This window comes from Chrysemys picta, chromosome 2 (assembly GCF_011386835.1).
Source record: "Chrysemys picta bellii isolate R12L10 chromosome 2, ASM1138683v2, whole genome shotgun sequence".
Classification (NCBI taxonomy): domain Eukaryota; kingdom Metazoa; phylum Chordata; order Testudines; family Emydidae; genus Chrysemys; species Chrysemys picta.
In genome coordinates this window covers 137,050,357-137,063,013 of record NC_088792.1, presented here as the reverse complement: position 1 = coordinate 137,063,013, position 12,657 = coordinate 137,050,357, and the positions used below count along the sequence as shown (strand labels likewise).

General features: G+C 41.3%; 1 protein-coding gene across 1 annotated transcript in view; it reads right to left on the bottom strand.

The window, feature by feature from the left end:
• TRIO (trio Rho guanine nucleotide exchange factor) overlaps window positions 1-12,657 on the bottom strand; it is a 431,915-nt gene that overhangs the window by 208,457 nt on the left and 210,801 nt on the right. Inside the window, 1 exon segment of the mRNA XM_008164380.4 lies at window positions 2,848-2,970. Within this exon segment, the coding sequence (XP_008162602.2) occupies window positions 2,848-2,970 (123 nt within the window).

Below are 12,657 nucleotides of genomic sequence, written 5' to 3'. Positions count from 1 at the left end.
AAGTTAGAGATGGAAAAAAAGACTTATTAGGTCATCTTGTCTATCCTTTTGCCAGTGAAGGATTGTTCGCTACAGTATATTTAAGTACTTTGTCCAGTCTAGTTTTTCCAGTCTCAAGCAATAGAGATTCCACCCCTTCCCTGAGGAGATTATTTTTCAATCTAGTAGAGCTCAGCATCAGGAAGTTTTTCCTTATTATTCAGCTTACATTTTTCCTTTGTTCAGTTTCATTACATTACACCTAAAACGACTCCTCTTGTTGCCTAGATCAGAGGTTCTCAAACTGTGGTCCGTGGACCACCAGTGGTCTGCGAGCTCCATTCAGGTGGTCCACAGATAGTTCCCTCGAAGGTGCGCACCTGGGCGGCCCACACGAGAGAATGAAGGGCCACCCACCTAATTAGTGGAGCCATGCAGGCGTGGCTCCACTAATTAGGTGCCTGGACCCTGGAGAAGATGCACATGTAAGATGAGGTGGTGCCTTGGGGGGGAATAGGGGGTACGTGAGAGGGGGCAGTGGGATAAGAAGTGGGGGTAGGAGGAATTTGGAACGTGCAGGGCTGCGGCGGCCAGAGAAAGAGGCGACTTTCCCCAGCTCCAGGGCTGTGGCTGCCAGAGAGAGACGGCCCTCCCTCCCAGCCCCAGCTTGGGGGCTGCTGCGGCAGGGCAGAGAGGGCACATCCATCGCATTAAAAAGGTAAGACTACTCAGGGCAGGGGGTTGGGATGTAGGAGGGGTGCGGCAGGGGGCTCAGGTCAGCAGGTTGGGATGTAGGAGGGGTGCGGCAGGGGGCTCAGGACAGGGGGTTGGGGTGCGAGGTGCAGGAGGGTTCGGGGTGCAGGCTCCGGCCCCGCTTACCTTGAGCAGCTCAGGGGTGGCAGCAGCGTGCAGCGGGGCCTCAGGGCTGTGGTGCTGGCCGCTTCTGGGAGCAGCAATCCAAAGCCCCGATGGGCCAGATCCGTAGTTTGCCCACCCCTGCTCTAAGACATGCTCTCAACATTACAGGCCCATAAATGGCTACCTTGTGCATTAAACAGGAAAACTAATACAAACAAAACTCACATCTTGTAAACACACAATATCTGACCCCTCACTCACACTTTGATCAATCCACTATACTGTCTATTAAATCTGTATTTCTGATTCTGTTAATACTTCACACTATTCCGGTTGTCTGAGTGCCACTTCCAGCAGTCATTAGCAAAAAAGACCCAATGGGAAAACACCACAACCTCCCAATTTAAACTCTAACATTCCCCTGGTAAACAAACCAGCTTAGACACACCTACTATATATGGCTTGCCTTAGCATACATGTTTGCCAGTATAATTCATCAATAAAACTGGCTAGCAGATAACCCTGACAGTGCAAGCGTCACCAGTAGTGTGTGTGTTGAAGCTAAGTGTCAGCTATACATGGGTTGTTATTTTTCCCATTTTTGATGATTTGTATCACAATACCTTTCTTGTCGGGTAACTATTTCTCCAAGTCTTTTCTTTTCAAACGTTACAAGGTGTGATTTCACTAATTGCAACTCAATTTCTTTTAAGATAATACCCAGATATACTCATTTCTTTAATGTTTTCCAAGCCTTTTATTTTTTTTTTTGACTATGCAGTATTTCCAAGGTGCACAATAATTCCTAGTTACACCTTCCTTATCTTCCAAGCTAAAACCAGGCATACAAAAACATTCAATAGGCTCAGTCATTTTTCTCAGACCATATGCTTTTAAAAAAATCTCTGGGTGAATAAAAACTGAATTCATAAATGTTACTGGTAATCTTACTTGATGCTAGAGCTGGTTGAAAATATTCTGAATGAACTGTTTTCCACCCAACAATGTTGATTTCATGGAAACCAGGCACTCTGGCTACCCGGCTTCCCAAGCTTCCACACATGCCTGACTTGAAACTCAGCAGCCAGGGAACGTTGGAGCCTGGGGTGCAGGGTTTGGAATTATTCAAACAATCCCATTTTGGTTCTTCTGAAATGCAAGAATTTTTAAGATGTCCCTCCCATGGAAGACTACACATATCTGACTTTTTGTGCTGATTAGGAATTAAAGTTTTTATTTCATTTTATCTGAGAAATGTGAAGTTTTTCACGGGATGGAAATTCCAGTACCTATACAACCTGCACCAGAACTTGAATTGTAAACATTCAGCTCAGAAGAAATGTATCTATTGTTACATCCCGTTTCATCATCTAGCATACATATTAAACTCATTTGTTTTAAATGGGAGTATGGTCGTCAATCTTAACTCAAGCAACATAAGCACGAGTCCTTAAGTCCCAACTTTGTGTATTAAAATGTTCTAATTTTCATATTGATGTTTCTGCAGTCAATCAAAGGTATTGTTATATTTATGAGATTGATGTGAATACTTAAACCCGTGGTTAAAAACCAATGTTTACTATCATTTGTTTTAATTGGTTATGTTGAATGGCTGACTGACCACTGAGTTTATCAGATGGGTGGTGTTTGATTTTTACAAACAATTAGGTATGCCTACTTGCACCCAATCTGATATTAAAGATTTCAGAGATTTCTTGTTTGTTGTTCTTGCAAGCATCATTTTCACTTTTTGCAGTTGATGCATTGCTTTTTGCTTTCAATATTTTTATGCACAATTGAAAACTCAAATAAAAATCTACTCTAGAAGTTAAGTTAAAAGGAAACACTCAGAATTTAATTTGCATGGTGTCTGGATTCATTTTTTTCTTCCCAGAGCACTCAGTGTGCCCAGCCCTTCAATGTCAAGTAGGCAATTTAAGGCACCACTGAACAGTGATATAGGTTCAATTGTTTAACAGGATGTGGGTTTAACACGTTTGAAACATTTACCTGTGCTACTTCTTCAAAGTCTTCGTGGCGTTTCTGCAAAGCTCTGGCCCGATGCAGGGACTTTCCTACCCCGGTGTGTTTGCTAAGGAAAGCTTCTCCATGGTTCTCAATCCAGTCCAATACCTGCAACAAAACAATAACCACATAAAATATAGCTTCAATGCATGCTTCTCTGTTTTGCTTCCAGAGCCTGCTTCCTGCAGTGGGAGAAATAAAAAGCAATAAAACTAAGCTATCAAAGAAATTGAAGAGCAGTTAGTTATGCAACAATCTAGGAAGAACTGTACTGATCGTTCTGATGTTAGTTTCCCCTTTACAAAATTTTAATAAAGCTTTACATTGAAAGCGATGTTAACAGTTACTAAGCCGGTAGCCATCTCAATCTAGCAAGATTATACAGTATATTTTGACAGAGTTCTAACAAGGCCCAGTGGACTCCACAGCAAGGACACCCTAAGTTCTACAGCAGGATCCATGGATTCTGTAGCACTATGATTTGACAGGCTGGAAATTTTGTAGCAATTTAGTTTAAACTCCGGTTTTTAATTAATTGAACACACAGCACAGTATGTATTTTATCTTTGCTGATGTAGAACTGATTTACATACCTTCTACATTTGTATTTATTTATTTTTATAACTATACTGAACCACAAAAGTAATGAGGAGAGTTAGAGGTTTTGGCAGCTGGATAGGGGACAGTTGGGACTTCTGGCACTTAGGGAAATGTTGGGTCTGTTACAGATAAGCACATTAGATTGATGTTTCCACTAATGTAGAGTAGTGAAAACATTTAGGTTGGCATTTAAACAGTCATTATTAGGCACTGAGTTAATTTTCTGTAGATGAATGAGGAAGTTCACACTTTTGAAGAGCTATTGTTTCAGGTTCTTTGGAGACTGGCTGTATGTCTACACTGCAATAAGACACCCGTGCCAGCTGACTCGGGCTTGCAGGTTGTTTAACTGTGGTGTAGATCTTCGGGCTCGGGATGAAGCCTGAGCTTTGTGACCCTCCTCCCTTGCAGGTGCCTAGAGCCTGGGCTCCAACCTGAGCCCAAATTTAAAAATTTTATTAAGATGACGATTAAAAAAAAAATAGTGAACAGAGTTTGAGCATAGAAGTTTCTGGTTATCAGGGAATAACATACAGATTATAGAGGGTGCAAAGTTTGGTTTAAGATAAGGTGGCATGAGGAATACATAATCTGCAATATCCCTGATTGGGGGTAAAAGGTTGATGGGTCAAAGTATAGACATTAAGATATGAGGGTATTAAGTTCATAAAGTGGCTATGTTCGGGTGTGGAGTATAATGAGCGGATATGATGATGAGGATGGATTGACCCTCATTTGGTGAGATTTAATGTTCAGGGAGTTTATGGTTCCAGTTCATATGATCCAACGGAGAAGGTCACTTGGTCCCTTTCTCGTAGTGGGAGAACGATGTCACTCTGGCTCACACCTCCTGGTACTGTCGGTGGCCGGTGATGTGCTCGATGTAGATGTCCCTGGACCATCGGATGGCGTCTGAGACCATGAGGCGCCGCATGAGATGTGCATAGCGTCGACCGATCCCGCAGTCCACAGCACACGCTCGTTGCAGGGGCCCCAGGCGCCCAGGGCTCCGACAATCAGGGCGTCCATCTGCACCTCATAGCCCTTCGCTCTCAGGGTGTCAGCCAGGGGGGCGTACTTTTCCAGCTTACAAGCTCGGGCTTCGCAAAATGTCGGGATCCTGTTCTCAAAGGAGACTGTGACGTCGACGAGGATGATCTTTTTCTGGGCCTCGTCGGTGACGACCACGTCAGGTCGTAGCTGGCTGTCAGTACCATCTACACTGCAATTAAACAACCCCGCAGCCAGAGGCCCGAGAGCCCAAGTCAGCTGGCAGGAGCCAGCCGCGGATGTTTAATTGCAGTGTAGAGATACCCTAGGAGACAACTGCAACAGTTAACCTAAATGCAAATGGAATAACCTTCACAACCATTAGAGTTTTTTGGTGTTGTTTTTTTAAACGAAAGCTTAGACTCTGGGAGCATAATTCTGCACTTTGAGTCACTGAACACAAGGCCTTGAATAATTTAACATTTTTTTCTGTAATAAATCAATAATGGACTTCACATGATCAAAAAGAACATTTTACTGAATAGCACATTTAAGTTCTACTTCTCAAGGGAGTTCCTAGTCTCCTACAGTGTAGTAAAATCAATGGAAGGGTCAGTAATCAAGAAGCCAGTCCTAGGATCCTTGCATATTTTCACTGAAAGGTGTTAATGCTACAAGTTATGTCTGTATCACAAGTTTTAATTAAATAAATGAGGCTCTCAAAGACAAAAAATAATCAATTATGGTATTAATAAGCTAGATCTTTAAACCTCACACTACAGTGCCTGCGCCAAGAACTTTGTAAAACTGTGGACTCCATACTGCACAATGGTTTCTACATTTAACAATATTCTCTACAGTGCTACACACATCCTCTTCAAGGGGGTAGAAAAGGGATATCTTGTAGTTAAGTTTCATTCATTTTTTTAAATAAGTTCATTACTTTAAATCTTTCAATGAAAATTTAAACTATTAGAAAGACTTTATACAATATTTAATTCTATATAAGCCAAATCATTCCACAAGTCCAAGACTGCTACACAGAACAAGGAGAAACTTCACGGGAGTGATACAATACACATCTTACAGAATTCAACTTGACCAGGAGGAATCTCTTTTATATATATCCTATACAATACTATTTAACACAGCCTTAGTGATAAGTTTTATTTAACAGCTGCCTTAGAAGTGCACACCCACAGGTCCCCTAAATACACTTTCTGGTCATTTTTTTCTTTATACAGCATTTAAAAGTTATATTTAGTTTTTAAGAGGTTCAGTTATTAACTGGAGACAGTGACAACACTGGTACATATATTTAAGAGCTCTTGATATACTGTATGGATCTACATTTGTGACTTCACTTTATGTACCATTACCGCAATACAAAGTAAATAAATAAATATAAATAAATAATTTGTTCATGTGCATTTGTCTTTCCTTTATGTGGCGTTTTAAAGCCAAAATATTTTATGAAGACAACATTTCAGAATTTATCTATTTTCTTTATTATAGTAATGATATAAACTAGCATTAGAGCGAGGTGATGGGATGTCTACTTTTAGCTCACCATTTACACAGTTGTGATAGTTTACTATCCTTCCAGATAGCAGCACCAGGCACCCAAGCATATGCTTGGGGCGGCACCTGGTAAGGGGCGGCGGGGGGAGCACAGCGCAGCATTCCGCAGGGAGGGGGGCGCTCCGGCGGCGCGGCGCTGGGGGGGGGGGGGGGCGGGCTCCGGTTGCCCGCGGCTCGGCGAGGGGGCGGCGCGGGCGCGGAACTGGAAGGGGGTTCCAGTGGCGCTTGGCAGGGGCGGGCTCCGGCGGCGCGGCGCTCGGCGGGGGGGGGGGAGGGAGGAGCAGCGCGGGGCTCGGCGCTCGGGGGGGGGGGGGTTTCCGGCGCGTGGTGCTCGGTGGGGGTGCGGCGCGGGAGGGGGGTTCCGGCGGCACTCGGCAGGGGGCGGGCTCCGGCGGCACGATGCTGGGCGGGGGGGGGGGCGTCACGGGGCTCGGCGCTCGGGGGGGGGTTCCGGTGGCGCTCGACGCAGGAGGGGGTGGGCTCCGGCGCGCGGTGGGGGGCGGCGTGGCGCTCGGCGGGGGGGGGAGGGGCTGGGGGGCGGCGCTTTTTTTTGCTGCTTGGGGCAGCAAAAAAGCTAGAGGCGTCCCTGCAGATAGCTGCCTACTTTTCAAGTTTTATATAAACTTATGAATTAACCTGAACCCTAAGTAGGCAGCTACCTGGAAAAATAATAAATTACCACAACTGTACTGCTTCTTAAGGCACACCATCAGCTTAATTAGTAAACATCTGTATTACCGCAGCACCTAGGAGCTAGGACATTGGTCACAAAGCAAATAATGGGCAAAGCAGGAAACCGCCTGTGGTAGCATCCAGAATCCCTGCTCTATCCACTACTCAGCTTTCATTCTAAGCATTCACTTCCGGAAAAGCATGGTGCTATTCACAACTGTGTGTATATAGCTTGAAACAGAATACAAGTCAGATGAAATAAAAAAGAATTCACCACAATGATTTGTTAAGGCACCTATAACTACGTTCAGTGTGATGGGGTGTTCACACCTCGTCAGCCCTGGAGGGGCCACGGTGGTTCAGAAAGGGACAATTAACCTTCATAGTTGCACCTGCAGGGAGGTCCTGGAGTTTACAAACACTAATTACAGATGAGGCCCAGCTGGGATAGGTTTATAAAAAGAGGAAGTTTGTTAATAGCAGATGGGGCTGCAGTCACTCTCTGGGCCTACTGAGGAGAGAAGGAGGAAACCCAGGGGGGGAACAGAAGCCCTGGATCCTAATCCTGAGGGAAGGGGTTTACCCAAAAGGGGAGTGGAGAAGAAAGCCAGCAGGGGATAGAATAGGAAGAAGCCCAGGGAAACAGCACCCCGGGTAGAGACAGTGTAGATTTTGACTGATGATTATAGGATCCCTGGGCTGGAAACCGGAGTACCAGGCAAGCCCGTGTTCCCCTACCAGCCACCGGGAAGTGGCGCAGGACTGGTGAAGGCGGCACCTGGACAATTGGACCGGCAAGATGTCAATACCCTGGAAGGGGAAAACTATACAGTAAGCCAGCCGGAGGGCTGAATCATGAAGAGAGAGCAGATGAGGCCAGACGAGAGCTGATCCCCAGACCCACCGCCAATGGTGAGTGAACCCTTTTACAGTCTGCTTACCTGTATGATCACAATTTAAGCAGTTAACATTTACTCCAGTGAAAGTCTACACTAAGTTATTTTGAGATATTTTGTCTAATTTCCAAAATATACCTGTTTGTGTAAATAAGGTGGGATAATGTATAGAATTCAATCTGCCACCTTTACTGACTAAATTGAGTTTTTCACGGCTCTTCAACTCCTCTTGGCATCTCACGACCACTACAGCTCTGAGGTGGTGGACTGGGATTCTTTTCTGGCTTGTGCATGCCCAACAAATTTTCTTGCTAAAGTTCTAATCCTGTAACTGTATACTCATGGATAATGTGATGCATGTGTATAATTCCAAACTACATTTTTAAATTTAAACGGATTTTTATTTGTTGGTGGTGCATACCTCAGAAGGATCCCTTTCTGACTTTGAGATCTGAGTTGGCAGGACTGGCCGTTAGAAAAAAAACACTCAAGTTTGTCAACTGATTTCCAGATCATATTTTCTTGACACACACAATATGCAATTGCATGATGCCACATTCACAGCCACTTAAGATTAGAAACACACTTCAATAAATCACTTTAGGACATGTGTCTGGAGTCCAACACTAAAGAGACAATAGAGAAAAACAATATTGCTCTTGTATAATTTTTTTAGGAAAAATTATTTATCAAATTTACCATTTTTATAGTTTATTCTTGGATTGTCTTTAATTTTGTTCTTTGAAAGCGAAAGGGTTGACTGGAGAAGGTACAGAAAAATGTGTAACTAAGAAACATGGTCATGTCTAGTATGCACATACAATGATTACATTTTCTTCATAATGATTTAATAAAATCCATTTGTAAAATTTGTACTTAAAAGTGGTTGAAACAAAAGACTGATTTGCTCTCTGGCCTTGAAACACATCTATTAAACACAGACTCTGAAAGTAGTAGAGTTTCTCTTCAGTTTAGTTTAACAGATAAAGAGAACAGTTTTAAACCTTACTGGAAAGCTAGGCTTGGCGGAATTTGTTTTTGTTTGTTTTTAATAATTTTGACAGATATTAGTATTTTAAAGCTTTTTTTATTTGTATCAATATAAATTTTCACAGTTGTGGGAAATCAGGGGGCCAGGTCAGACAATAATTATTTAATGACAGTAGACACAGATTCTAAAAGTTAATGCTTTATAACTGTTAAAACAGTCATCATACACATATAAAAATATAAAAAATAAATATCCTTAAATTAAACCCCCGTAAGTTCTCAAGCAGCATTTTTGTTACTTTGCCTATCTGTAAATTTCAATTATTGTTAATGGAAATTTGTCTTCATTTGTTAGTGTGTGGCGAAATCAAGGTTTACTGACATTACTGATAAAAAAAAATCTAGCCCTTTCAATCCTAACTACAGTTAATATCCTGTAATAAATACCCTCTTGGACACAAAACCACAAGCCAAACTTTGAATTTACAATAGCTCATACAAATCTTGAAATAATTAGAAAGTATCTTTAGCAACAATAACAAAACAGTCCCTACTTGAGAAATCTCAATGACAATTTCAAGACCATACAACTTCAGAAAAAATGATGCATTAAGCAGAAAGCAGTTGGGCTGTTGCCTGTCTTGTGCAGAAGTTCATGTTTTGATCTATATTAAGACTGATAGGAATTTAGAAAGATGAATATGCATACAACATTCATCTCTAAGAACTTCATCACATGCCCACAATTTTTACTTGACTTTACCAACTTCTAAAGCACCCCTATGGCTTACCAGGTCCACTGAGACCCCAGAAGGCAGATGTAAGCTAGATCCTACAATCAGGCAAAACTTATCAACTCCAACAGTGTCTATTATGGGCACTAGTTTGTAACTGAAAGCCAGTTTCAAACCCACACATAACTGTAAGTAAAAGGGCCAACATACCACGATTGTACTATTGTAATTAAAAGCAGTAATGAAAGCAAGATTTTGTTCAGTTCCACATGTTCTATACAGATGCACTTCATTAGCACATTCCAGTACATTTCCCTTATTTCCAATGAGCTCCTATGTAAATTGTCTTAATTTAAACCTGTCCAAATAACATTTTCAAGAATTCCATGTACTGTAGTGGCTTACTTGACATTCCTGTACTACTTGTGCTGGTCAGATGAAGTTACACAGCCTTCAAGTAGGGAAGTTCAGTCCCATGCCCTCCTCCCCAGAAAACTATAGAAGGGAAATGAAAACCTCTGATATTAGCCAGGCATGTTGCATAAACACGTGGCTGTACAAAATGAGGAAGACGCTGAGGATTCTGTCATGTGTAGGGAGAATGAAGCCCAGAGACCAGGATTGAAAGACTTTTCACTGCTTCAATGGTCTAGCTACAGTTGGTGCACATCTCTGTATGCAATAATTTTAAAAAAATCAAGACAGATGCTTAAGTGGACAGAAACTCCTCGGTCAGCAGGAATAAGGGGGAAAATCATATGTCAATGAGTACCTACTGGTGATGCATTTTCAATGTTCCTGGCTAGTTTCAAGGAGGCCACTCTCCTAACATTTCAGATGTGAAACTGAGGTGAACTAAGATTGCAGAAGGGTTATGATTATAAAGAAAAATTCTGCTCTCAATTGCATTAGACTTCTAGAGTTCATTCAGATTTACAAAGATTTTATTGACAACGGAATTTGGCCAACAGAGGAGTAAATGGAAAGCACTCAATATAGGATTGAGGCAAACTTTGCACTCCACACAGTGATGGTGACGCCCTGACATTCCAAATGGTGCAGGCGGGGAGATTTTCTCAGGGAAAAAGTAAACGGAATATGAATAAAGCCACAAAAACTGAGCAACACTACTTTTCCCAAAGCGAACCTAGCACTACTTCACATCTTTGTGCTAGGGCTGTTGATTAATTGCAGTTAACTCATGCAATTAACTAAAAAAAATTAATTGCGATTAATAGCAGTTTTAATCGCACTGTTAAACAATAGAACAACTGAAATTTATAAAATATTGTGGATGTTTTCCTACATTTTCATATATTTTGTATTCTATGTTGTAACTGAAATCAAAGTGTATATTTTTATTATCAATATTTGCATTGTAAAAATGATAAACAAAAGAAATGGTATTTTTCAATTCACCTCATACAAGTACTGTAGTGCAATCTCGGTCATGAAAATGCAACTTATAAATGTATACTTTTTTGTTACATAACTGCACTCAAAAACAAAACAATGTAAAACTTCAGAGCCTACAAGTCCACTCAGTCCTACTTCTTTTTCAGCCAATCACTAATAGAAAACAAGTTTGCTTACATTTACAGGAAATTATGCTGCCCTCTTCTTACTTACAATGTCACTAGAACGTGAGAAAAGGCATTTGCTTGGTACTTTTGTAGCGGGCAGTGCATGGTATTTACATGCCAGGTATGCTAAACAGAAGTCTTAAAAGAACAACCCTCTGATGCAGAAACTACAGAACCCGAACCACCAAAATAGAAAAACAACCTTCTGCTGGTGGCATCTGACTCAGATAATGAAAATGAACATGGATCGGTCCATATTGCTTTGGATTGTTATTGAGCAGAATCTATCATCAGCATGGACCCATGTCCCCTGGAATGGTGGTTGAAGCATGAAGGGACATATAAATCTTTAGTGTACCTGGCACATAAATATCTTGCGAAGCTGGCTACAGCAGTGCCATGAGAACGCCTGTTCTCACATTCAGGTGACACTACAAACAAGAAGCGGGCAGCATTATCTCCTGCAAATGTAAACAAACTTGTTTGTCTGAGCAATTGTCTGAACAAGAAGTAGGACTGAGTGGACTTGCAGGCTCTAAAATTTTACATTTTTTTATTTTTGAATGCAGTTTTTTTTTTTTTTACATAATTCTACATTTGTAAGTTCAACTTTCATGATAAAGCGATTGCATGACATTGTATTAGGTGAATTGAAAAATACTATTTTTTACTTTTGTTTTTTTACAGTACAAATATTTGTAATCAAAAATAAATATAAAGTGAGCACTGTACACTTTGTATTCTGTGTTGTAATTGAAATAAATATATTTGAAAATGTAGAAAACATCCAAAAATATTTAAATAAATGGTATTCTATTTTTTTAATCACTCGATTAATCACCAGAGGGTCACTTGGTTCCACAGCTAATATTGCAAAATATTTCAGTAAGGATTCAGTTCAGGAAGTTGACTGCTTGTAGAGATGTAGTCACTTTTAAATGTGAGTAATCCTGCCAATAACAGTTCTGCCTATCCCCTGCAAGAGTTGTCAATGGGGCCTTCTGGGCAACAGTGTACCATCTCAACCAAAGGAGCCACTCCATTAGCTTGCTGCAGTAGTAACCTTTTAACTTTTTATGCTGATTAGCCACAGCCCTACCCTGAGCAGAGTTTTGGCTCCAGTAAGGAAGATCCAGAGACTCCACTAGGGACTAGACTGCTGTGACTGAATGTACATGGAAGGCACTCCAATATTATGGTGAGGGGGGAGCAGTATAAGACCTTTAGATAGGGAAGACCAGAGACCCATATTGCAATACCATGTGTTACACAACCACTATCCAAAGTTGTGCTTAACAGTAGTAGTCTCAAAGGGCCTTGCACTATCAGGTCTTCTGACAATCTAGTCTTGACATAGTAGCTTTATAACACCAGTATGTCACTTACTATTGTATTTGAATTAGTGTGGCTGTGAAATTATGGTTTTTATTAAGGGTAGAGAGGAACTATTTTAAAACTGCTTGTTAGTAGGACTTTGCAGTCAAGTATCTTATAATTTATGCACCAGCCTCCCTCCCCCCCCCCAAAAAAAGCTTAAATACAATATTATGTTGAGACTTTTAGTAATTAATAACCATCTACCCCATAAGGTGTTTGCTAATAGAAAAGGTAGTAAGTTCAGTTTGCTCTCGTGCATTAAGGACAAAGGATTGTGACGTTTACTAGATGTCCTGTTTATAGTTTTAGAAGAATGAAATTTCTTGTTTTCACAGGATCCAGGAACACATGCTTGCACACCCACCTTGTTGT